General features: G+C 69.7%; 3 protein-coding genes across 5 annotated transcripts; 1 reads left to right on the top strand and 2 right to left on the bottom strand.

The window, feature by feature from the left end:
* Positions 1 to 67: 67 nt before the first annotated feature.
* On the bottom strand, positions 68 to 13,137 carry LOC112995081 (PH and SEC7 domain-containing protein 4-like). 3 transcript variants are annotated; one of them, XM_064497825.1, is made up of 16 exons: positions 11,733 to 13,137; positions 6,672 to 8,320; positions 6,540 to 6,582; positions 5,409 to 6,423; positions 3,877 to 4,041; positions 3,698 to 3,778; positions 2,556 to 2,668; positions 2,274 to 2,332; positions 2,070 to 2,159; positions 1,897 to 1,940; positions 1,643 to 1,818; positions 1,491 to 1,561; positions 1,264 to 1,433; positions 1,052 to 1,196; positions 802 to 945; positions 68 to 722 (listed from the first exon to the last, which is right to left on the bottom strand). In XM_064497825.1, exons 2-16 carry the CDS (start codon positions 8,232 to 8,234, stop codon positions 471 to 473), a joined length of 4,131 nt encoding a protein of 1,376 aa, XP_064353895.1. In that variant the 5' UTR covers positions 8,235 to 8,320; positions 11,733 to 13,137; the 3' UTR covers positions 68 to 470. The 3 variants fall into 3 exon arrangements, with proteins under 3 accessions (XP_064353895.1, XP_064353896.1, XP_064353894.1); XM_064497826.1 differs by having other exon boundaries at positions 1,264 to 1,409; positions 11,733 to 13,136; XM_064497824.1 differs by having other exon boundaries at positions 1,264 to 1,561.
* A 698-nt stretch (positions 13,138 to 13,835) lies between these two features.
* LOC112987730 (uncharacterized) lies at positions 13,836 to 21,984 on the bottom strand. Its single transcript, XM_064497684.1, has 13 exons — positions 21,417 to 21,984; positions 21,074 to 21,134; positions 20,897 to 20,985; positions 20,696 to 20,820; positions 18,793 to 18,992; positions 17,563 to 18,193; positions 17,078 to 17,123; positions 16,823 to 16,859; positions 16,692 to 16,728; positions 16,458 to 16,617; positions 15,382 to 15,540; positions 15,171 to 15,295; positions 13,836 to 14,081 (listed from the first exon to the last, which is right to left on the bottom strand). The coding sequence occupies exons 1-13, from the start codon at positions 21,418 to 21,420 to the stop codon at positions 13,875 to 13,877; spliced, it is 1,881 nt and encodes a 626-aa protein (XP_064353754.1). The 5' UTR covers positions 21,421 to 21,984; the 3' UTR covers positions 13,836 to 13,874.
* A 29-nt stretch (positions 21,985 to 22,013) lies between these two features.
* On the top strand, positions 22,014 to 23,908 carry TMED4 (transmembrane p24 trafficking protein 4). Its single transcript, XM_064497694.1, has 5 exons — positions 22,014 to 22,223; positions 23,033 to 23,133; positions 23,247 to 23,372; positions 23,455 to 23,601; positions 23,687 to 23,908. Exons 1-5 carry the CDS (start codon positions 22,082 to 22,084, stop codon positions 23,834 to 23,836), a joined length of 666 nt encoding a protein of 221 aa, XP_064353764.1. The 5' UTR covers positions 22,014 to 22,081; the 3' UTR covers positions 23,837 to 23,908.
* Positions 23,909 to 23,980: the final 72 nt, after the last annotated feature.

The raw sequence follows: 23,980 nt of genomic DNA, 5'->3' as shown, positions 1-23,980 counted from the left end.
GGCTTGGAGGGGGGGTGTGGGGTGATTGGGGGGGGCCCGGACGCCTGGGTCCCGTGGCAGGCGCAGGTCCAACACTTCCACTTTTATTGCACGGCGGGCGCCGGGGCCCCGAGTCGACGCGTCCGCGAGCAGCAGGCAGCGGCGGGGGGGGGGGGCAAGGCGGCGAAGCGCGGGCCGGGGTACCGCGACCCCCCCCCCATCCCCAAAACATCCCCCCCCCCAGGCAGAGGCACGGGGTGGGGGGGCATCTCCCTGAGTTTGAAGTCCTTAATTACGGGGTGGGGGGGAAACCCCGTAAAACAGCCCCCCCCCGCCAACTTGGCTGGCTCAATGCTGCCGGCACAGCGGTGCCCGCGGGTCGCTGGTTCGAGTCCGGCGGCGGGCAGGAGGGGAGAGAGCCTCGTACCGCGGCGGGGGGGGGGCAGGTGGCGAGACCCCCCCCCCTCGCTCTTCCCTCAGCCCCAAATCCATCACAGCAGGTTCTTGTTGCGCTTGGGGACGATCTTGCGGACGGTGCGGCGCTCGGAGATGTTGCGCTTGACCCGCACGCCGGCGGGAGGTGCCTCGGGGGCCAGCGAGGGGCTGGAGTGAGCTTTGGTGAGGCTGGGGGGGTCCGGGGGGGCGTCCACGGGCCCCACGTGGGCTTCCCAACCGTCCAGATCACGGGCGCCCGCGCTGAGCCACGTCTCCAGCAGCTGCACGTAGGTCTCGTAGCGGCGTTTCTGCAAAAGGAGGACGGGGGGGGGGTGAGCGGATGAGCCGGTCGGGGCGTCCCCCCCCCGAAAAAAAGCCGGCGCCCACCTCGTAGAGCAGGTAGTCCTTCTTCAGGCGATACTCGTCGAGGTCGCGGGCTCGGCCCCGCTTGTCGGGCAGGTTGCGCTGATGCTCGAAGAGCTCCGCGGCGAACTGGTCCATGCACGTCTCGTGCGAGCGGTGCTGCTCCTCCTGCGCGGAGCCGGGCGGGCTCAGCACGGCCGCGAGCCCCCCACCACCACCACCACCCTTCCTCCTCCTCCTCCTCCTCCTCCTCCTCGCGACGAGCGCGGCTCACCGGGGCGCTGCGGCTGGGCGCCGCGGGCAGGATGGGCCGGATGAACCTGCGCTGGGAGCTGACGGCGGCGGGGAAGGGCGGCGAGGAGAAGAGGGCGGCCACCAGGTTGATGCGGGAGATCCAGGAGGACATCTCCTCGGCGCTCCTGCGGGAGGAAGGACGCTGAGCGCCGGGATGGGCCGGGATGGGCCGGGACGGGACGGGACACTCACGGCGCCTGGAAGAGGAAGACGCGCCAGTCGGCCGTCTGCAGGCGGAAGACGTTGGGGCGCTTGGTGTACTTGCTGGCCCGCTCGGCCAGAGCGTGGTGGACGCCCAGCGGCTCCTCGGCGCCCGGCGTCTCCGGCCGGCTCTCGTCCTGCGCGGCGAGAGAAAGGGGGCCCTGGGGGTCTCCCGGCGCCGATTCGGGCCGCCCCGAACCGCCGGCGGAGCTTCCTACCTTGAGGAAATACAGCACCATCCCCTTCAGCACGGTGTGGAAGGTTTTCCAGCCTCGCTTGCCCCACGGCGCTGGAAAAGGAGGATGGAGGTGAGCGCCGGAGGCTCCCGCGCCGGGATCCCCCCCCCGGCTCCGGCGCCGGCGGCACCCACTTTTCTTGCCGTCGGCCTCGGCGTGGACCTTGCGGGCCAGCAAGCCCTGCCGGTACGTGGCGGCGTCGGCGTCGCGGGGCAGCTCCACGAAGGGGTTGCTCTTCTTGCGGCTGGCCGAAGCGGGCGCCAGGCGCTGCCGCAGGGGGCCTTCGTGCTCCTCCTCCTCCTCCTTGTCCCTGCGGCGAGACCGGTGTCACGCGGGGGGGGACAGGATGGGATGGGACCCCCCCCCGGCGCGGCCGGTCCCCACTTACGCTGCCCACTCCAGCTTCTCGTTGCGGATGGAGTTGTAGAGAGCCTGCGGGGAGAGGACGGGGGGGTCAGGGCGATCGGACGCGGGTGGCCGGTGCCACCCTCGCAGGGACACCCGGGGGGGGTGGCCGGAGGCGGGACGTCCCCCCCCCCCAGTCCAGCCGCCCTCCGCTACCTTGAGCTGCTCCTTGGGGAAGTTCTGCCCGTCCATCATGCCGCTGAGGTTGGCCACGAACTCGGCGCTGGTCATGGCGCGGCCGATGTTCTGCGGAGAGCCGGGGAGCCGCCTGGCACGGGGACGCGCGTGTCCCCCCCCCCTGCCGCCGGCGCTGTCACCCCCATGTGTCCCCCCCCCCAGCCCTCGTGCCCCTCTCCTCACCTGCCCGTGCAGGTCCGTGTTCAGCAGCATGATAGCGCAGGTCAGGGAGTGCACGGCATCTGGGGGGGGGGGACAGTCAGCGAAGGGGGGGGGGTCCCGCCGGGCAGGACAGCACCCAACACCCCCAGCACCCATGTGAGCTGGCGGGGGGGTGCTGAGCCCCAGAACCAGCCCGGTTTGGCGCAGCGGGGCCCGGCTGGGGAAACTGAGGCACGGCGCGGGGACGGAGCCGTGCAGGGGGGGCTGCGGGGCCCAGTTCCCCCCCCCCGAACCGCCTCTCACCCGGCGAGGGGAAGGTGTCGGGGTTGCAGAGGTGGTAGCGGCGCGAGAAGTGGCCCAGGATGCGTTCGCGCTCCTGCGTCTCGCCCGTCAGCACGAAGGCCTGCAGGAAGGCCCTGCGGGGGGGCCACGGCACCGTCACGGGGCGCTCGCAGCCGGCGCCGGCTCCCCGCGGACCCCCGATCCCCCCCACACACCCGTCTCCATCCCAGCAGACCCTGCTAGAGCCCAAATCCGCCCGCTGGATCCCAAATCGCTCCCTGCTGGATCCCAAGAGCCCCCCCAAGACCCCGTAGCTGGTCCCCTAGACCCTAAATCTGCTCCCTCCAGACCCCAACGGACCCAGATAGACCCCAAATCTGCCCCCCCCAGACCCTGACACACCCCGGCTTTGTCACCCCAAACCCCAACAGACCCTGATGAACCCCTACTCTGGCCCCTCCAGGCCTCAACAGACCCCAGTGGACCCCAGCTGACCCTGAATCCGCCCCCAGAGACCCCCAAAGACCCCAAATCTGCCTCCTGGACCCCAAATCTGCACCCCTTAGACCCAAACAGACCCCCAAGGATCCCAAATCTGCTTCCCTGGACCCCAAACCTGCACCCCTTAGACCCCCCACAGATTCCTAAGGATCCCAAATCTACATCCTTGGACTCTGCTAGACCCCACATCTGCACCCCACAGACCCCCAAAGACCCCAAATCTGCCTCCCTGGACCCTGGTAGACCCCAAATCTGCACCCCTTAGACCCAAACAGACCCCCAAAGACCCCAAATCTACCTCTCTGGACCCTGGCAGACCCCAAATCTGCACCCCTTAGACCCAAACAGACCCCCAAAGACCCCAAATCTACATCCTTGGATTCTGCTAGACCCCAAATCTGCACCCCACACACCCAGATCCCCAAAGACCCCAAATCCACATCCTTGGGCTCTGCTAGACCCCAAATCTGCACCCCTTAGACCCAAACAGACCCCCAAAGACCCCAAATCTACATCCTTGGATTCTGCTAGACCCCAAATCTGCACCCCCCAGACCCAAACAGACCCCCAAAGACCCCAAATCTGCCTCCCTGGACCCTGCCGGACCCCAAATCTCCTCTCCCCCCAGACCCTAAATCCCCCTTTGCCCCTAAGGGCAGCACCTGAGCGCCCGGTCCAGCGTCTGGCCACCAAACTGGAAGAAGGCCAGGTACTCCTGGGCCACCATGCCGCTGAAGTCGTTGCTGGGGGACACGGCGGGGGGGCTCAGCACGGCGGGGGGGGCTCCTCCGGCCTCCCCGGGCCCTGCCGAAAGGCTTTTCCCTCCCCGCCGGCTCCTTACTTCTTGCGGAGGAAGGCGGCCACCTGGGACCTCTTGAAGCCGTCCAGGTGGAAGAGGCGGGCGGCCAAGCGCTGCGCCTCGGCCCGCTGCCCGTGGCCGCCGTTCGCCAGCGCCGCGGGTGCCGGCTCGGCCTCGGCCGCCTGCTCGGGGGGGTCCGGCGGGCACCTGGGGGGGCGCGAGGGAGGAGAGGGTGAAAATCCCCTTAACTCTGCCCGCCGGGAGCGGGCAGGGCTCTAGGATGGGGTCTGGGGGGGCAGGAAGGGGTCTGGGGGGGGTTAGGGGGCAGAAGGGGGTCTGGGGGAGTGGGCAGTGGGTTTGGGGGGCAGAAGGGGGTCTGGGGGGGTTGGGGGGCAGAAGGGGGTCTGGGAGGGTGGGCAGTGGGTTGGGGGGGCAAAAGGGGGTCTGGGGGGGTTGGGGGGCAGAAGGGGGTCTGGGGGGGTGGGCAGTGGGTCTGGGGGGGCAGGAAGGGGTCTAGGGGGGTTGGGGGGCAGAAGGGGGTCTGGGGGGGTGGGCAGTGGGTTTGGGGGGCAGAAGGGGGTCTGGGGGGGTTGGGGGGCAGAAGGGGGTCTGGGGGGGTGGGCAGTGGGTTTGGGGGGCAGAAGGGGGTCTGGGGGGGGTTGGGGGGCAGAAGGGGGTCTGGGGGGGTGGGCAGTGGGTCTGGGGGGGCAGGAAGGGGTCTAGTGGGGTTGGGGGGCAGAAGGGGGTCTGGGGGGGTGGGCAGTGGGTTTGGGGGGCAGAAGGGGGTCTGGGGGGGTTGGGGGGCAGAAGGGGGTCTGGGGGGGTGTACGGGGGTTTGGGGGGACGGATGGGGTCTGGGGGGACGGACGGACGGACAGACGGGGTTTGGCAGGGGACGGATGGGGCTGAACAGACAGTTGGAGCTGGGGGGGGAAGGATGGGATCTAGGGGACGGATGGGTTTGGGGGACGGACAGACAGACAGGGAGCTGGGGGAACGGACAGGGGTCTGGGGGGGGTGGACAGACAGACAGGGGTCTGGGGGGACAGTGTGGGGATGGAGGGGGGTCTAGGGGGACAGACAGACAAACGGCAGGGCTGGGGGCGATGCCCGGGGCTTTGAGGGATGGACAGACAGACGCAGGGTCTGGGGGGACAGACGGGGGTCTGGGGGGACAGACAGACAGACAAATGGGGGTCTGGGGGGGGTCAGACAGGGGGACAAATGGGCAGAATGGACAAGCGCAGGGGATGGGGTTTTGGGGGGGGGGACAGACGGACACATGGAGGGTCTGGGGGGATGACTGGGGGTTCGGGGGACAGACAGATGGACGGGGGGGTCTGGGAGGACAGACAGCCGGGGCTCAGGGAGGACAGACAAGGCTTTGTGGGGCTGAAGGGACAAACGCAGGGTCTGGGGGACAGGGATTTGGGGGGGACAGACGGACACACGGGGGAAAAACGGGCTTTGGAGGGGGGGGACGGACAGACGGACGGCGTTCGGGGGCCCGGAAGCGGAGCCGGTTTGGCGGGGGGGGGGGCCACGTGGCCCCGGCGCGGCGGCGGTGCCCTCACCCGTGGGTGCTGCCGGGGGGCTGCGGCGGGGGCTCGTCGCCCGGCTCGGGGGGCAGCTCCTCCATGGGGCGGCCCGGCGGTGGTGACAGCGGTGACGGTGACAGTGGCGGCGTGACGGCGCGGCGGGGCGCGGGGGCCTGCGCCACTTCCCCCCGCGCGCAGGAAGCGCCCGCCGAGGCCTGCAGCCAGGCGCAGCGGTGCCCCGGCCCGCCGGGGCCCCCCCGCCGCCCCCCGGCCCCCCCCACCGCCCGCGGGCCCCGCGGCGGCAGCCCCACGTCGGCCCGGCCCGGGGAGGGCGGCCCGGGGGTCCCGGCGGCCGGGAGGGCTGGGGGGGTCGGGGGGGCCCTCGGCAGCCCACCCTGGAGCAGCTCCCGGGGGGACGGGGGGCTGTGGGGGGGCCAGGAGCCCAGAGCTGGGGGGCTTGGGGGGCTGGGGGGGGCCTGGGACCCCCATCCTGGGGACAAATCCAGGGGGATCGGGGGGCTAGGGGGGGCCTGGGACCCCCCTCCAGGGGGCAAATCCAGGGGGATCAGGGGGGGCTGGCACCCCCCTCCCAGGGGTAGATCTGGGGTGCTTGGGGGGCTAGGGGGGGCCTGGGACCCCTCCCCTGGGGGCAGAGCTGGAGATGTGGGGGGGGGCTGGGACCCCCCTCCCAGGGACAAATCCAGCGGGATCGGGGGGGGCTGGTACCCCCCTTCTGGGGGCAGATCTGGGGGGATCGGGGGGTTGGGGGGGGCCTGGGACCCCCCTTCCTGGGGCAGATCTAGGGGGGCCGGGGGGGCCCAGTCGCCCCTTTGCAGGAGCAGATCCGGGGGGCTCAGCGGGGCCCGGTACCCCCCTCCCAAGTGCAGCTCGGGGGGGGTTGGGGGGCTGGGGGGCAGATCCAGGGGGCTGGGGGGGTCCCGGTCCCCCCCTCCTGGGGGCAGATCCGGGGGGCTGGCGGGGGGGCAGATGCCCCTTTCCGGGGGCAGATCCGGGGGGCCAGAGAGCACCAGGCCTGGGGGGCCGGGGGATCCTGGAGGGAGAAGACACAGTGGGGGGGGGTCCTGGTCAGCATCACCCCCAAATCGCTCCCCCCACATCCCCCCCCCGGTGAAGGGCTGCCCCCAAAGCTGGGGGTCCCGCACTCACCCCGCTCCGCGGCGTCGGCACCGTCACCCCGCGCTGCCGCATCCTGGCAAAGAGAGAGGCTTTGGGTGGGCGCAGGGGGCAACGGGACCCCCCCCGGGGTGGGGGTCCTTCCCCCGTGTCACCCCCCCGTACCTCCTCGGTGCCCCCCATGGCAGCAGCACCCGCGATGTCCTGCTCCGTGATGAGCAGCGGCTCCAACGCGGCACCGTGCGGCTTGTACACGGGCACCGGGCTGCGGGGCGGCGGGGGGCACCCCCCGGCCGAGCCCCCCGGCGCCAGGCCCTCGAAGAGGGGGTTGGTGTAGAAGTGGCGCTCTTCCTCCTCCAAGTCTTCCTCAGCCTCCTCGGCGTCCTCCTCCCGGGAGGACGAGCCGTCGTCCTCCTCTTCGTCCTCGTCCTCCTCTCCGGATTCGTGGTCCCCATGCTCGTGCGAGATGCTCCCATCTTCATGCACGAACCCGTGCGAGATGCTCCCTTCTGCAGGCACAAACTCGTGCGAGATGCTCCCATCTTCACGCACGAACTCGTGCGAGATGCTCCCTTCTGCAGGTACAGGCACGTGCGAGATGCTCCCATCTTCATGCATGAACTCGTGCGAGATGTTCTCCTCTGCAGGCACAAACTTGTGCGAGATGCTCCCTTCTGCAGGCACGAACTCGTGCGAGATGCTCCTTTCTACAGGCATGAATTCGTGCAAGATGTTCCCGTCTGCAGGTACAGACACGTGCGAGATGCTCCCATCTTCATGCACGAACTCGTGAGAGATGTTCTCCTCTGCAGGCACAAACTCGTGCGAGATGCTCCCTTTTGCAGGCACAAACTTGGGTGAGATGCTCCCTTTTGCAGGCACAAACTCGTGCGAGATGGTCTCCTCTGCAGGCATGAACTTGTGCGAGATGCTCCCTTCTGCGGGCAGAAACTCATGTGAGATGCTCCTCTCTGCAGGCACAAACTCGTGCGAGATGCTCCTTTCTACAGGAATGAACTCATGCGAGATGCTCCTCTCTGCAGGCAGAAACTCATGCGAGATGCTCCCTTCTGCAGGCATGAACTCGTGCGAGATGCTCCTCTCTGCAGGCATGAACTCGTGCGAGATGCTCCTCTCTGCAGGCATGGACTTGTGCGAGATGCTCCCTTCTGCAGGCAACAACTTGTGCGAGATGGTCCCTTCTGCAGGCATGAACTCATGTGAGATGGTCCCTTCTGCAGGCATGAACTCATGTGAGATGGTCCCATCTTCACACACGAACTCGTGCGAGATGTTCTCCTCTGCAAGCACGAACTCGTGCGAGATGCTCCCGTCTGCAGGCACGAACTGGTGCGAGATGCTCCTTTCTACAGGCACAAACTCGTGCGAGATGCTCCTTTCTACAGGCACAAACTCGTGCGAGCTGCTCCCATCCGCGGGCACGTGGCCCCGGCGCTGGCGCGAGGCGCTCCCGGCCGCCGGCTGCTCCTCGATGGCTCCCTGCAGGTCCCACACGCACATCTGCGCTTGCACCAGGCTGGCCCAGAAGACGTCGGCGCCGGCGGGCACGGCGGCACCGGGCGTCACGCCGCGGGTCACCTCCTCCGCGCCCGGCTCCCGGCGCCCGCCGGCGTCTCCGGCGCCGTCCGAGAAGACGATGGCGTCCTGCGCCGCCAGGACGGCGGGCGGCGGGCGGCAGCTTCGCTCGGGGGGGCCCGGCGGCTCCATGGCGCGGTGCCACCGCGGCTACGCCAGCCCGCCCGCCGCGCGCCCGCCCGCCGCCCCGCTGCCCGGCCCCATGGCCGTGGGTCGCCCTGCGGGGGAGGAAGCAGCCGGTGAGCGGTCGGCGTTCCCGGTTCCCGGTCGGCGTTCCCGGTTCCCGGTTGCCGGCAGCGCCCGGGAAGGACGGACAGAGGGATTGGGGAAAGGAGGGAGGCACGGCTGGAAGGAAGGAGGGATGGATGGATGGGAGGAGGGAGGGGTGAACGGAGGGATAGAGGGATGGAGATGGGAGAGGTGGGTGGAAGACGGGAAAGAGTTGAAGGATGGAGGAAGGGATGGAGATGCAGATGGGTGGATGGACAGGAGATGTGGATGGGGAGAGGAGGGATGGAGGGAGGGAGGGAAAGAGGGATGGAAGGACGGAGGGAGGGATGAGAGAGAAAGGGATGAGGGACGGGGAAGCGGTGGACACGGAAGGGATGGCAGGAGGGAGAAAGGGAGGGCAGGAGAAAGGAGGGATGGATGGCAGGAGGGATGGATGGCAGGAGGAGTGGATGGAAAGAGGGATGGATGGAAGAAGCAGATGGAAGGAGGGATGGACGGGAGGAGGGAGGGATGGAGGAAGTAGATGGAAAGAGGGATGGATGGAAGGACGGATGGAAGAAGCAGATGGATGGCAGGAGGGATGGATGGAAGAAGTAGATGGCAGGAGGGATGGATGGAAGGAGGAATGGATGGAAGGAGGGATGGATGGAAGGAGCGATGGATGGAAGGAGGTGGATGGCAGGAGGAATGGATGAAGTGGATGGAAGGAGGGATGGATGGATGAAGTGGATGGATGGAGGAAGTGGATGGAAAGAGGGAGAGATGGAAGGAGGGATGGATGGAGGAGGTGGATGGCAGGGGGGGTGGATAGACGGAAGGATGGATGGCAGGAGGGATGGACGGCAGGACGGAGGGACAGGCTGACGGGGCCGGCCGGGGAGCAGGAGGGCCGGGCGTGGGGCCCCGCGCTCCCTGCCACCGCGTCACCGACCCGGTGGCTTCCGGCCCTGCCGCGCCGGGGCAGGAAGGGGGATGGGAGGGAGGAAGCCCCAACCCAACCCTTGTGCAAACAGCGCCGGGCCGGGGCCACGGCAGCACCCGCTCCCGCCCCCCCAGGACACAGCAGCACCCGCTCCCGCCCCCCCGGGCCACGGCGGTGCCGGGCCGAGGCCGAAGGCCCCGCGGTGCCAGCGGGATGGCAAGCGGCGGGGCTGAACTTCCTCCCCGCCGGCGAGCACAACCACGTAGCAGCCATCAGAGAAGCCACCAGAGCCGTGGCGGTGGGTGGCCCCGCCCCCCCCCCCGGGTCCCCGCTGTCCCCATGGGGCGGATGGGTGGCACTGCCGTGGCGCTGGCATGGCACCCGCGGGGGGCTGCCCGGGGCACCGGTGTGGCCTGTGGTGGCACCTGCATGGCACCGGCTGTGGCACCGACATGGCACTGCTGTGTCCCCAGCTGTGGCATCGACCACGGCACCGGCACGGCACTGACATGGCACTGCTGTGTCCCCAGCTGTGGCACTGACCATGGCACTGCCGTGTCCCCAACTGGGGCAGTGACATGGCACTGACCACGGCACCAATGTGGCTCTGCTGCGTCCCCAACCATGGCACCATCATGACACTGCCATGTCCCCAACCATGGCACTGACATGGCACCAACAGGCCACTGCCATGTCCCCAACCATGGAACCATCATGGCACTGCCGTGTCCCCAACCGTGGCACCGACCATGGCACTGACACGGCACTGCCATGTCCCCAACCATGGCACTGACATGGCACTGACATGTCCCCAGCCATGGCACCGACCATGGCACCGACATGGCACTGCTGTGTCCCCAACTGTGGCACTGACATGGCACTGCCAATGGCACTGCTGTGTCCCCAACCATGTCCCCACCCATGGCACTGCCATGGCACTGCCATCTCCCAACTGTGGCACTGCCATGTCCCAAACCATGGCACTGACATGGCACTGCCATGTCCCCAACTGTGGCTCTGCCATGTCCCTGACCATGTCCCAAACCGTGGCACTGCCATGGCACTGCCATGTCCCCAACCATGTCCCCAACCATGTCCCCAACCGTGGCACTGCCACGGCACTGCCATGTCCCCAACCATGTCCCCAACCGTGGCAGTGACCATGGCACTGACATGGCACTGACATGTCCCCAGCTGTGGCTCTGCCGTGTCCCCGGCCATGTCCCCGACACGGCACTGCCCTGGCACCGATGTGGCTCTGCTGTGTCCCCAACTGTGTCCCCGACACAGCACTGTCCCTGCCCCAAGCCGTGGCACTGCCGGGGGCCCCGGTGCCCGGGGGGGGCCACCTGGGCCACGCGCCATTGACTCACCGGGGCCACGAGGAAGAGGAGGAAGCAGCTCCCGGCGGTGCCAGGCACCGGGGGGGGGGGGGGCAGCGTGCCCACACGTGCCCCCGTCACGCGTGTGCACCCACGCGGGGTGGCACGGCCCTGCCCGGGGGGCACCCGGCTGCGCCCCCACCCTGCCCGCGCCCGGGGGCCGCTGCGTGCCAGCGCCGGGCCCAGCCGCCCTGCCCGCGCCCCGGGGCACCATGGGCGGGGGGGGGGGTGTTGCACCCAAGGGTGGGTGCTGCCTGCTTGAGGCGGTGGGGTGGGGTCCCATGATGGGGGGGGGATGTCATGCAGCCAAAGGTGGGTGCTCCCTGCTCATGGGGAGGGTCCCATGATGGGGGGGGGCCATGCACCCAAGGGTAGGTGCTCCTGCTCATGAGGTGGGTCTTATGCTGGGGGGGGGGGGTCATGCACCCAAGGGTGGGTGCTCCTGCTCAAGGGGGGGGTCCCATGCCGGGGGGGGGGGGTCATGCACCCAAGGGTGGGTGCTCCCTGCTCATGAGGTGGGTCTTATGCTGGGGGGGGGGTCATGCACCCAAGGGTGGGTGCTCCCTGCTCATGGCGGGGGTCCCATGCTGGGGGAGGCCATGCACCCAAGGGTGGGTGCTCCCTGTTCACGTGGGGGGGGGTCCCATGCTGGGGGGGGGTCATGCACCCAAGCATAGGTGCTCCCTGCTGGGGGGGGCGTCACGCACCCCAAGTTGGGTGCTCCTCCTCGCCGGGGGGGCATCCCACGCCCAGAGGAGGTCCCACCCCCGGGGGGGGGGCACTTCCCACACCCAGCAGCTGGGGCGGGGGGGGAGGCTGTGACACCCCCCCCCTCCCCAGCGGGTCCCCATCTCCCCCCGGCCGTGCCCACGCGGCGGGGACACTTGGTGACCGTCCCCCCCCCACCCCGGCAGCGTCCGCCCGCCCGCCGGGCCTCCCCAAACTCGTCCCCTGCGTGCGCGTCCCCGTCCCCCCCGCCGCGGAGGGCACGGTGTGGGGCAGGGTGAAGGGGGGCAGATTTGGGGACGGGGGGGGGGGGGACACAGGCGGGTGGCAGGCCTTGTCCCCGCGGCCTGGCCCGCGGCGCGCACTTACCCGCTGTCCCGGCGGCACCGCGCACACTTCCTGCCGCGCCGCGCGCCCCCGCCGCCGGCCCGGCCGCGAGGGAGGGACGTGGGGGACAGCACCCCACTTCGGCCCGGGGGGAGCCTGCTTGGGGGTGTCCCCCCACCCCACCCCGACGCCTCCCTTTTCCGCCACGCGCCCGGCGCTGGACGGCCGCCTCCTTCCCGGGGGGCCTGGTCGAGGGAGGGCTGGGCCCTGAGGCTGTGGGGCACCTGGGGGGCTACGGGGGGGCCCTTCAGGGCTGGGGGGACACCAAGGGCCAGGGGGAACCCACCAGGGCCAGGGGGGACCCCAGTTTGTAGGGGAACCTCAAGGGCCGGGGGGGGGGGTCCTTAGGGATTATGGAGAACCGTCAAGGGCTATGGGGGACCTCAAGGGTTATGGGGGACCCACCATGGCCGGGGGGGGGACCCCAAAGGTTATAGGGGACCCTCAAGGGCCATGGGGGACACCCAAGGGTTATAGGAGACCCTCAAGGGCCATAGGGGACCCCAAGGGCCGTGGAGGACCCTCCAGGGCTGGGGGGGGGTTACCTCAAAGGTTAGAAAAGACCCTCGAGGGCTATGGGAGCCTCAAGGGTTATGGTGGGTCCCTCCAGGGACATGGGGGACCCCAAGGGACATGGGGGACCTTCCAGGGCCAAGGGGCCCTCAAGGGTAACAGGGGGCCCTCAAGAGTTCTGGAGCACCCCAAGGGTTATAGGGGACCTTCAAGGGCTACGGGGGACCCTCAAGGGTTACAGGGGACCCTCAGGGGTTATTGGGGACCCCAAGGGACACGGGGGACACTCCAGGGCCAGGGGGAGCCCTCGAGGTTTATGCAACCCCAAGGTGTTGGGGACCCTCAAGGGCTAATAGGGCACCCCAAGGTTTACAGGGGGACCCTCCAGGGCTATGGGGGGACATGGGGGGATGCTCAAGCACCATGGGGGACACCCAGGGCTGGGGGGGGGGCCCAAGGGCCGTAGGGGACCACAAGGGCTATGGGCGACCCTCTAGGGCCATGGGGGTGGCCACTAAGGCCATGGGGAACCCTCAAGAGCTATTGGGGGGACCCTAGTGATATAGGGGGGGCCTCAAGGGTTATGGGGGACCTGAGGGCTATAGGGGACAACCAGGGCTATGGGGGACCCCGGGGGGACCCCATGGGCTATGGGGGTCCCCAGGGCCGGGGGGTCCCCGAGCTTGGTGGGGGTCCCCGAGCTTGGTGGGGCCCCCCCGGGGCTCTGGGGCACCCGCAGAGCCAGGGGTGGGGGGACCCGGAGGCTCTGGGGGACCCCGATATCCACGGGGGGGGCATCCGCGGAGGTCCCGAGGGGCCCGGACTGACCCCAGCGGGCTCCCGTCGCCGCGCGCGCCCCACCGCCCGCTCCCCCGCCCTTACCGGCGCTCCCGGCGCGCGCCGCGGGGCGGGGCCACCGCAGGCCACGCCCCCTCCCCGCCCGACCCGCGCGGGGCGCTGTCCCGAGAGCCGCAGGCTCCGCCCCCGACCCGCCCCCTCTAGGCCCCGCCGCTGATGATGCCCTGGCGGAGGCCACGCCCCCTTTCCCCGCCTCCCTATAAGCCCCGCCTCCTGCTTCCCCAGAGGCCTCATCCTGCCCCGTGGGGCCTGCTCCTGCCCCATGGGGGTCTGATCCTGCCCCATGGGAGCCTGATCCTGCCCACCTCGGGCCTGGTGATGCCCCATGGGGGTCTGATCCTGCCCCATGGGGTCTGATCCTGTCCCATGGGGGTCTGATCCTGCCCACCTCGGGCCTGGTGATGCCCCGTGGGGTCTGATCCTGCCCCCTTCGGGCCTGGCGATGCCCCATGGGAGTCTGATCTTGCCCCATGGGGTCTGCTCCTGCCCCATGGAGGTCTGCTCCTGCCCCATGGGGGTCTGCTCCTGCCCTCTCGGGCCCAGCTCTGCCCCACGGAGGCCCGATCCTGCCCCCTTCGGGCCTGGCACTGCCCTTTCGGGCCTGGCTCTGCCCCACGGAGGCCCGATCCTGCCCCTGGTGGCCTCATCCCACCCCCCGCGGTCTCCCCCCCCCCCTCCTTGGCGCAGCGAGGCGGTGGGTGCTGCAGAGACGTTTATTGGTGGTGGGGGGGAAGGGAGGGGCGCCGGGGGGGGCTACTTGTGCTGCAGGTAGAAGGTGGTGATGGCGGCGGCGGGCTGCGCCGTGAGGGCCAGCTCCTCGTCGGGCCGCGGCGCCGTGCTCAGGAAGTGCCCGGGGAAGGCGGCCGCCTCGAAGGTGTGCGTGGAGCCGCTGAAGGTCTTGTAGAAGGTGAAGCGGGTGGCCTCGGCGCCCCGGCCGAACAGCTCCAGCACCCCCACGGCCTGCCGGGGCGGCGCGGTGTCACCTGGGGTGACGCCACCCCCCCCCCCCCCGGGTGCCGCTGGCCTCGGGTTGCCTTGACTCGAGGTGCAACCGCCTTGAGGTGCCACCACCCTGAGGTGCCACGGCCTTGGGGTGCCACCACCTTGGTGGTGCCTTGGGTGATGCTGCCTTGGGGTGACGTTGGCCTTGGGGTGCCTCCAGCCTCAGGGTGCCCCCAGCTGATGGTGGCATCACCTCGGGGGGCCTCCGCCTTGGGGTGACACCGGCCTTGGGAAGCCACCCCCTCAGGGTGGCAGTGCCTCGGGGTGACACCACCCTCAGGTGCCACCGGTCTTGGGTCCCCCTGGCTCAGCTTGTAACCACCGTGGGGTGCCACCAGCCTCAGGGTGCCCCACCTTGGGTTGCCCCCACCTCAGGGTGCCCTCCGCCCTTGGAGGCCACCACCTTGGGTTGCCCCCACCTCAGGGTGCCCTCCACCCTTGGAGGCCACCACCTTGGGTTGCCCCCACCTCAGGGTGCCCTCCACCCTTGGGTTGCCCCCACCTCAGGGCGTCCTCCACCTTGGGGTGTCCCAATCTTGGGTTGCCCGACGTTGGGGTGCCCTCCACCCTGGGCTGACACACTTTTGGGTGCCCTCCACCCTTGGAGGCCACCACCTTGGGTTGCCCCCACCCCAGGGTGCCCTCCACCCTTGGGTTTCTCCCACCTCAGGGCGTCCTCCACCTCGGGGTGTCCCAATCTTGGGTTGCCCGGCGTTGGGGTGCCCTCCACCCTGGGCTGACGCACTTTTGGGTGCCCTCCACCCTTGGATGCCCCTACCTTGGGTTGCCCCCACCTCAGGGTGCCCTCCACCTTGGGGTGTCCCAATCTTGGGTTGCCCGACGTTGGGGTGCCCTCCACCCTGGGCTGACGCACTTTTGGGTGCCCTCCACCCTTGGATGCCCCTACCTTGGGTTGCCCCACCTTGGAGCACCTTCCACCCTCAGACGCCCTCACCTCGGGTCGCCCCACCTTGAGTTACCTCCACCTTGGGCTACCTCCATCTCGGGGAGCCCCCCCTTGGGGTGCCCCCACCCCGGGGTGCTCACCTCCAGCTGCAGCCGGGGCTCGGGGCCGGTGCCGCAGGAGAGCGCCTGGCTGCCCCCGCGGATGCCCACGATGAGGGGACAGCGGCTTCGCTCCAGGTGCCGGTTGGGCACCACGCTGATGGGCTCTGCGTGGAGCCGGGCGTCAGGGTGGGCGGGCGTCGGGCCGCCCCGCCCCAGCACCCGAGGGACCCCGTCCCGCTCCCGCGCCCACCTTCCTGGGCGGCGTTGGCACCGTGCAGGTTGGTGGCCACCAAACGCCCTTGCTCCAGGCACAGCACCTTCTGGTCGGTGTCGCGCATCCGGTAGTGGTAGGGCTGCGGCGACGGCGGCTCCGGCGCGCCGGCGAACGTGTGCTCCGTGGTGGCGGTCTCTTCCGCAAGGGAACGCAGGGACCGGGCGGGTGGGGACGGGGCACGAGGGCTTCACGGGAATGGGGCACGTGGGGACGGGGCGCGTGGGCTTCATGGGGAGGGGTGCGCGGGCACCGTGGAGATCGGGCGCGTGGGCATCGCGGAGGCAGGACGTGTGGGGACAAGGCACGAGGGCTGCATGGGGACGTGGCCATAGGTAACATGGCCATGGCCATCGGGGGACAGGGACGTGGGCGTCACGGGGACAGGGCACGTGGGCATCGTGGGGACAGGACACTAGGACATCACGGGGACAGGCAGGTGGGCTCCAGAGGGACAGGGCACGCGGGGACAGGGCAGGCGGGTGTCATGGGGGCGAGCACGTGGGCAGCGTTGGGCATATGGACATCATGGGGACGGGCAGGTGGGCACCATGGGGACAAGGCACGAGGGCTGCATGGGGACGTGGCCATAGGTAACATGGCCACGGCCATCGGGGGACAGGGACGTGGGCGTCACGGGGACAGGGCATGCGGGCATCGTGGGGACAGGGCACGCGGACATCGTGGGGCACTAGGACATCACGGGGACGGGCAGGTGGGCTCCAGAGGGACAGGGCACACGGGGACAGGGCAGGCGGGTGTCACGGGGGCGAGCACGTGGGCAGCGTTGGGCATATGGACATCATGGGGACGGGCAGGTGGGCACCATGGGGACAAGGCACGAGGGCTGCATGGGGACAGGGCATGCGGCCGTCAGAGGGGTGGAGATGTGGGCACCATGGGGCACGTTGCCATCACGGGGATGGGGCACGTGGGGACAGGGCACGTGGGCTTTGTGGGGACGGGTACATGGGGCACACGGACACCACGGGGACCAAGCGCCCGGGCGCCGCGGGGACGGACACCCGGGCATGGCGGGGCACCGCGGGCGCTACCTCTGTCCAGGAACTCCTTGAACAAGGCCTCCATGTCGGGGTCGACGACGGACACCGCGGGGGGGCTGCCGGCAGCCGGCTCCGCCAGGACGCCCAGCGGGCGCCGGCAGGGCTGGCACCAGCCCCGGCGCCCGCCGACCCTGCATCCCGCCCCGGGGGCCTGCGGGTGACAGGGACATCAGGGACGGCCGGGGCTGGGGGCTGCAGCCCGCCGGCACCCGGTGCCCGTCTTACCTGCCACCTCCCCGGCCTGGCCCAGCCCGTGGCGAAGCTGTCGGAAAGGGAAAACGGAGGGGTGAGAGCGGGCCGGGCGCCGCGCCAGGGTGACTCAGGCCCTGGCGCCGCCGCCCTCCCGTGGGACTCACCTCAGCGCCGGTCTAGGTGCCTGTGACATGGTAGAGCCTGCGCGAGAGAGAGGGCAGCGCGTGGGTAAACCGGGCGGCACGCCGCGAGGGGATCTGCCCCCCCACACCACCAAAAGGTTAGCCTCCCAGCACCACCTGTCAGTTGTTGTCAGTAGGCTTCAGAGTGAACGCTCGGAGGCCGTTGCCCAGGCTTCTGCCCCGGCCCTGCCGCCACAAGCACCCAGCCCTTCCCCACCCCGGTGTCGAGAGCAATACCTGTGAACTCAACGGCCTCTGAAATCCTGGCACGGGCCGTCCCGTCCTCTCAGCCGCCCACCTGCAGCGGCGACGCCTCTTATAGGGACCGGCGCGGAGGGAGGGGACGATCCGCCCAGCTAATTGTGCAGGAAGGATGTGGCACGGTGAGGCAAGCCCGTGACGCCCGTGTGCCCTCTCCCTGTGATGCCTGTGTGCCCTGTCCCCAAGATGTCTCTGCGCCCCATCCTGATGACACCTGTGTGCCCCGTCCCCATGATGTCCCTGTGCCACAGGTGTCCCATCCCCACGATGTCCCTGTGCCCCGGGTGCCCCGTCCTGGTGACACCTGTGTGCCCCATCCCCACCATGTCCCTGTGCCCCGGGTGCCCCGTCTCTGTGCCACCTGTGTGCCCTGTCCCCATGTTGCCCATGTGCCCTGTCCCCATGATGTCCCTGTGCCCCGGGTGCCCCAACCTGATGACACCTGTGTGCCCCATCCCCACCATGTCCCTGTGCCCCATCCTGATGACACCCACGTGTCCTGTCTCTGTGCCACCTGTGTGCCCTGTCCCCATGTTGCCCATGTGCCCTGTCCCCATGCTGTCCCTGTGCCCCAGGTGCCCCATGCTGATGACACCTGTGTGCCCCATCCCCAAGATGTCCCTGTGCCCCAGGTGCCCCATGCTGATGACACTCATGTGCCCCATCCCGATGACACCCATGTGCCCCATTTCTGTGCCACCTGTGTGCCCCGTCCCCATGTTGCCCGTGTGCCCTGTCCCCATGATGTCCCTGTGCCCCAGGTGCCCCGTCCTGGTGACACCTGTGTGCCCCATCCCCATGATGTCCCTGTGCCCCGGGTGCCCCATCCCGATGACACCTGTGTGCCCCATCTCTGTGCCACCTGTGTGCCCTGTCCCCATGTTGCCCATGTGCCCTGTCCCCACGATGTCCCTGTGCCCCAAGTGCCCCATCTCTGTGCCACCTGTGTGCCCTGTCCCCACGATGTCCCTGTGCCCCAGGTGCCCCATCTCTGTGCCACCTGTGTGCCCCATCCCCACGATGTCCCTGTGCCCCAGGTGCCTGGTCTCCACGATGTCCCTGTGCCCCGCATTCCCCGTCCCCACGGTGTCCCTGTGCCACAGGTGCCCCATCCCGATGACATCTGTGTGCCCCATCTCTGCCACCTGTGTGCCCTGTCCCCATGTTGCCCATGTGCCCTGTCCCCACGATGTCCCTGTGCCCCAAGTGCCCCATCTCTGTGCCACCTGTGTGCCCTGTCCCCACGATGTCCCTGTGCCCCAAGTGCCCCATCTCTGTGCCACCTGTGTGCCCCATCCCCACGATGTCCCTGTGCCCCAGGTGCCTGGTCTCCACGATGTCCCTGTGCCCCGCATTCCCCGTCCCCACGGTGTCCCTGTGCCCCGTCCCCGCGTGTCCCCAGCCCGCCGTGACAGGTCGGGGCGCGCCGGCTGCCGCCGCATCCGGGAAGGAGGCGCGCCGGGACGGCCCCGGGCCGTGCAGCCGCCCCGCCGCGCGCGTCACCTCCCGTCGGGGACATCCCCGGGGCCCGGCTGGCGCAAGCCCGGGCATCCCGCGGCGCTGACGCCGGCGCGGGGAGGAAAGGAAGGACCCAGGCGTCCGGGCCCGCGCGGGGGTGGCGGCGGGGCGGTTTTATTGTTGGGGAACCGGGCGGACGCGGTGGCCGGGGCCACCGCGGGGCTCAGCAGAGCTGGAAGTAGAAGTCGAGGACGTGGGCGGCGTCGGGGCCCCGCGAGAGCCCCAGCGGCTGGTGGCCGCGCGCCGAGGTGCAGAGGAACCAGCCGGGGTTGGCGGCCGACTCGAAGCGCCACAGCCCGTCCTTGTAGGTGCGGAAGAAGGTGAAGGGTGCCGAGGCCTCGCCGGCGCCGGGCAGCGCCCGGATGTCGGCGTCCTGCGCGGGACACGGCGGTGGCGGCGGGCGCGAGGTCCTCGCGCGTCCTCCCGGCCCAGCCGGGCGCCCCGTCGCCGTGTTGCCCCCGTGTGACCTGTCCCGTGACGCCCTGGCCCCGAGATGTCCACTTGCCCCGTCCCCGTGATGCCGCGTCCCCATGATGCCCGTGTGCCCTGTCCCCCTGATGCCTGAGTGTCCCATGTGCCCCCTCCCCATGATGCCCCTTGTCCCCAACCCCAGCAATGCCCCCGTGCCCCGTTCCCGCGATGCCCCGTCCCCGTGATGCCCCATGTCCCATGTGCCCTGCGATGCCCCTTGTCCCGTCCCAGCAATGCCCACGTTCCCTGTCCCCAAGATGTCCCATGTGCCCCATCCCATGACGCCCATGTGCCCTGTCCCTGCAATACCCTGTCCCCATGATGCCCCATGTCCCCAACCCCAGCAATGCCCGTGTGCCTGTCCCCAAGATGTCCCATGGGCCCTGTCCCCAAGATGCCCACATGTCCCGTCTCCACAATGCCGTGTCCCCATGATACCCAAGTGTCCCATGTGCCCCATCCCTGTGATGCCCCTTGTCCCGTCCCAGCAATGCCCGTGTGCCTGTCCCCAAGATGTCCCATGGGCCCCATCTTGTGATGTCCCCAAGATGTCCATGCGCCCTGTCCCTGCAATACCCTGTCCCTATGATGCCCCACGTCCCCAACCCCAGCAATGCCTGTGTGTTGTCCCCAAGATGTCCCATGTGCCCCATCCCATGATGTCCCCAAGATGTCCATGTGCCCTGTCCCTACAATACCCCATCCCCATGTTGCTCCACGTTCCCAACCCCAGCAACACCTGTGTGCCCTGTCCCCAAGATGTCCCACGTGCCCTGTCCCCATTATGCCTGTGTGCCCCATCCCCACGATGCCCAAGTGTCCCACGTGCCCTGTCCCTGCGATGCCCCTTGTCCCATCCCAGCAATGCCCATGTGCCCTGTCCCCAAGATGTCCCACATGCCCTGTCCCCAAGATGTCCCATGGGCCCCATCTCCACAATGCTGTGTCCCCATGATGTCCAAGTGTCCCATGTGCCCTGTGATGCCCCTTGTCCTGTCCCAGCAATGCCCGTGTGCCTGTCCCCAAGATGTCCCATGGGCCCCATCTCGTGATGTCCCCAAGATGTCCATGCGCCCTGTCCCTGCAATACCCTGTCCCTATGATGCCCCACGTCCCCAACCCCAGCAATGCCTGTGTGTTGTCCCCAAGATGTCCCATGTGCCCCATCCCATGATGTCCCCAAGATGTCCATGTGCCCTGTCCCTGCAATACCCCATCCCCATGTTGCTCCACGTTCCCAACACCAGCAACACCTGTGTGCCCTGTCCCCAAGATGTCCCATGTGCCCTGTCCCCATTATGCCTGTGTGCCCCATCCCCACGATGCCTAAGTGTCCCACGTGCCCTGTCCCTGCGATGTCCCTTGTCCCGTCCCAGCAATGCCCGTGCGCTGTCCCCAAGATGTCCCACGTGCCCTGTCCCCAAGATGTCCCATGGGCCCCATCTCCACAATGCTGTGTCCCCATGATGTCCAAGTGTCCCATGTGCCCTGTGATGCCCCACGTCCCCAACCCCAGCAATGCCCGTGCGCTGTCCCCAAGATGCCCCACGTGCCCTGTCCCCAAGATGTCCCACGTGCCCCCCCGTGTCCCCGCGCCGCCCTCACCTCGAGCCGCAGCGTGGGCCGGGGGGCGGCGGGGCTGGCCAGGCAGCGGGTGCCGTTCTGGATGCCCAGGATGACGGGCAGCCGCGCTTGGGCGAAGGAGCGGTTGGGCACCCAGAAGACCCTCTCTGCGCGGGGAGACGGGGGGGGCGTCAGGGCCGCCCCACGCCGCCCCACGCCGCCCCACGCCGCCCCACGTCTCACCTTCGAGGGCCGCGTTGGCGCCTTGCAGGTGCCCGGCCACCAGCTGGTCCTCGCGCAGGTAGAGCGACTTCTGGTCCATGTCCCAGATCCTGCCCGGGCGGAAAAACGCCAGCGGTGCCCAAACCCCCCCTAAAAAACCCCCCAAACCCCCCCAAAAACCCCCGTTTCGCTCCTTACCGGTATTTAAAGACTTTGGTCTGCAGGGCGGGAGCGTGGCAGGGGGCGAAGCCTTCGGCCTCTGCGCAGAGGAAGAGGAGGGTGACGGCGAGCGCGGCGCAGCGGGGGCACGCCATGGCGCCAGGCACCCCCCGCGCCCCGACCCCCCCCCCGCTTTATAAGCCGTCGGGCCTCGCCTCCGCCGCGCCGGCGCCCAAAATTTCCAGGCTGCGGAGGCGGGGGGCAGCCGGGGCCCCGTGTTGCAATTTCCTCGCCCGCCCCGGTTCCTCTTCCCGCCGGCGGGCCCGGCCCGGCGTCACCCTTTCCCGGCACCCGGCGGGCGCCGCAGCCCCCCGGCACCTACCCATGGCGCGGCTGCCCCGCGGCGCACGGCGCTGCACGGGGACCCGGCTGCCCGGCGGCGGTGGCGGCGGGCGCCGGGGCTAGGAAGTGGGTGGCATTTCCGTGCCCCCGGCCGGGGTGGCAGGAAGGAAGGACGTGGTGGCATTGCCACACCGCTGCGCTGGGGAGGGAAAGGGGCGCCCGGGCTCGGACTCCTGGGCCCTTTCCTCGTGCCGCTGTCCGTGCCGTTGGGTGGCTGGGTGCGCCCTGTGCAGCGGGGCTGGTGCACACGACGCGGGGCTGCCCCGGGAGCCCGGCCGAGCCCCGGGGCTCATCCCGGGGCACCGACAGGCGCCAACGTGCCTGAAGCAACCGGTGCCCCTCTGCGCTTCCCCAGCGGGGATTCGAACTTGCAACCTTCGCGTTATGGGCGCTGCGCCCTCCCCGCTGCGCCACGCAGGGGGAAGCACTGCGCATGCGGGTGCCGCTCCGCCCGCGCAGTCAAGCCAACGCGCCCTTTCCCCTTGCGGCCCCAGCGGGCACCCGTAGGGGCGTCGTGGGGGCCGGTGAGTGGCCGCCAGGCGCCGGCGCCTGCGCGCTGCGCCGACCGTGGGGGAGGCGCCTGCGCAGTGCGGGCGGCGGCGCCGGGCGGCGCATGCGCGCGGGCGGGGCGGCGGGGCGCGGGCCATGGCGGGCGGCGGGGCGCTGCGGGTGGCCGTGGCCGCCGTGCTGCTGGCGGGCTGGGGCGCCCACGCCCTCTACTTCCACATCGGCGAGACCGAGAAGCGCTGCTTCATCGAGGAGATCCCGGACGAGACCATGGTCATCGGTGCGAGCCGCGGGAGGGACCCCGGCGGCTGGGGAGGGGGTGACGGGAGGGAGCGTTAGGGGATGGCGGCGAGGAGAGGCCCCGGGAACCGGGGGGCAACGGGAGAAACCATTGGGGGTGGGGGGGAGACCCCCGGGAGCTGGGGGAGGGGGGCAATGGGAGAGACCCCCGGGAGCCGGGGGAGGGGGGCAATGGGAGAGACCCCCGGGAGCCGGGGGAGGGGGGCAATGGGAGAGACCCCCGGGAGCTGGGGGAGGGGGGCAATGGGAGGGACCCCCGGGAACTGGGGAGGCAGTGGGGGAAACCCCTGGGGCCCGTGGGGGGCAGCAGGAGAGACCCCCGGGAACTGGGGGGGGCAACGAGAGATCGTGTTAGGGGATGGGGAGGAAGACCCCCGGGAATGGAGACCCCCGGGAATGAAGGGAGGCAGGGGGATATCCTACTAGGAGAGGGAAGGGAGAGACCTCCAGGAACTGGGTGGGGGCAATGGGGAGACCCCTGGGAACCAGGAAAGCAACCGGAGAGACCCCCCAGGGATGAGAGGGAGCAATGGGAGAGACCGTTAGGGCATTGGGGGGGGGGTGATAAAGTCCCTAGGGATCTGGGGGGGGGGACCACAGGAGAGACCCCTAGGAACTGGGGGGGCAACAGGAGAGACCACGGGGGGGAAGAGACTGCAGGGAACCAAGGAGGGGGGACAACAAGAAAGAGCACTAGGAACTGGGGGGTAGTTGGGAGATTCCTGCCCCCGGGGGGGCTCTGGGTGGTCCCGGGGTGCCAGGCCCGTTCCAACCCGCTGCCGCCCCCAGGGAACTACCGGACGCAGCTGTGGGACAAGCAGTCGGAGTCATTCCTGCCCTCCACGCCGGGGCTGGGCATGCACGTGGAGGTGAAGGACCCCGACGGCAAGGTGAGCAGTGCCGGGGCACCCGCCCAGGGGGTCTCCAGGGGTGCCCGGGCCACCCGCCGGCCCGGGCGGGGGGTTCCCCGGGGCAGGCGGGGCCCTGACGGTGCGTCCCGCAGGTGATCTTGTCGCGGCAGTACGGCTCGGAGGGGCGCTTCACCTTCACCTCGCACACGCCGGGCGAGCACCAGATCTGCCTCCACTCCAACTCCACCCGCATGGCGCTTTTCGCTGGCGGCAAGCTGGTAAGCGCCCCGCGCGCCGAGGCGGCGGGTGGCAGGGCTGACGGCACCCGGCACCCACTGATGTGACCTGTTTTGTGCCCAGCGGGTGCACCTGGACATCCAGGTGGGGGAACACACCAACAACTACCCCGAAATCGCCGCCAAGGACAAGCTGACGGAGCTGCAGCTCCGGGCGCGCCAGCTCCTCGACCAGGTGGAGCAGATCCAGAAGGAGCAGAACTACCAGCGGGTGAGGAGAGGAGGGACGTGGCGGGGGGCGGCCGGGGTGGGGGTCGGCGCCCGCCACTGACGCCCCCCTCGCACTGTGCCCGCAGTACCGCGAGGAGCGCTTCCGCATGACGAGCGAGAGCACCAACCAGCGGGTGCTGTGGTGGTCCATCGCCCAAACCATCATCCTCATCCTCACCGGCATCTGGCAGATGCGTCACCTCAAGAGCTTCTTCGAGGCCAAGAAGCTGGTGTAGCCTGGCGGGGGCCGCCGCGCCCCCCCGCTCTTTGTGCACTTCACAGCTCAATAAACGCTGGGGGGGCTCTAAGGGGGCTGCCTGGAGCTTCTTGGGTTGCTGGGAGGGTGGTACAGCCCTGCTGCTGGGCCAGGCTGGGCAGGG

The sequence above is a fragment of the Dromaius novaehollandiae genome, chromosome 26, assembly GCF_036370855.1.
Source record: "Dromaius novaehollandiae isolate bDroNov1 chromosome 26, bDroNov1.hap1, whole genome shotgun sequence".
Taxonomy (NCBI): Eukaryota; Metazoa; Chordata; class Aves; order Casuariiformes; family Dromaiidae; genus Dromaius; species Dromaius novaehollandiae.
This window is presented reverse-complemented; position numbering and strand designations above follow the sequence as displayed.

Excerpts from the sequence above, each read along its gene's own strand:
- LOC112987730 (XM_064497684.1), bottom strand. Across the intron at positions 16,729-16,822 it reads GCACCTAGACCGGCGCTGAG|CTTCGCCACGGGCTGGGCCA; the intron begins GTGAGTCCCACG and ends CCTTTCCGACAG. Across the intron at positions 15,296-15,381 it reads TGCCAACGCCGCCCAGGAAG|AGCCCATCAGCGTGGTGCCC; the intron begins GTGGGCGCGGGA and ends GGCTCCACGCAG.
- LOC112995081 (XM_064497824.1), bottom strand. The coding sequence starts at position 8,234 with ATGGAGCCGCCGGGCCCCCCCGAGCGAAGCTGCCGCCCGCCGCCCGCC. Across the intron at positions 2,669-3,697 it reads ACGCTGGACCGGGCGCTCAG|GGCCTTCCTGCAGGCCTTCG; the intron begins GTGCTGCCCTTA and ends GCCCCCCCGCAG. Across the intron at positions 1,819-1,896 it reads GAGAAGCTGGAGTGGGCAGC|GGACAAGGAGGAGGAGGAGG; the intron begins GTAAGTGGGGAC and ends GTCTCGCCGCAG.
- TMED4 (XM_064497694.1), top strand. The coding sequence starts at position 22,082 with ATGGCGGGCGGCGGGGCGCTGCGGGTGGCCGTGGCCGCCGTGCTGCTG. Across the intron at positions 23,134-23,246 it reads TGAAGGACCCCGACGGCAAG|GTGATCTTGTCGCGGCAGTA; the intron begins GTGAGCAGTGCC and ends TGCGTCCCGCAG. Across the intron at positions 23,373-23,454 it reads TTTTCGCTGGCGGCAAGCTG|CGGGTGCACCTGGACATCCA; the intron begins GTAAGCGCCCCG and ends TTTTGTGCCCAG.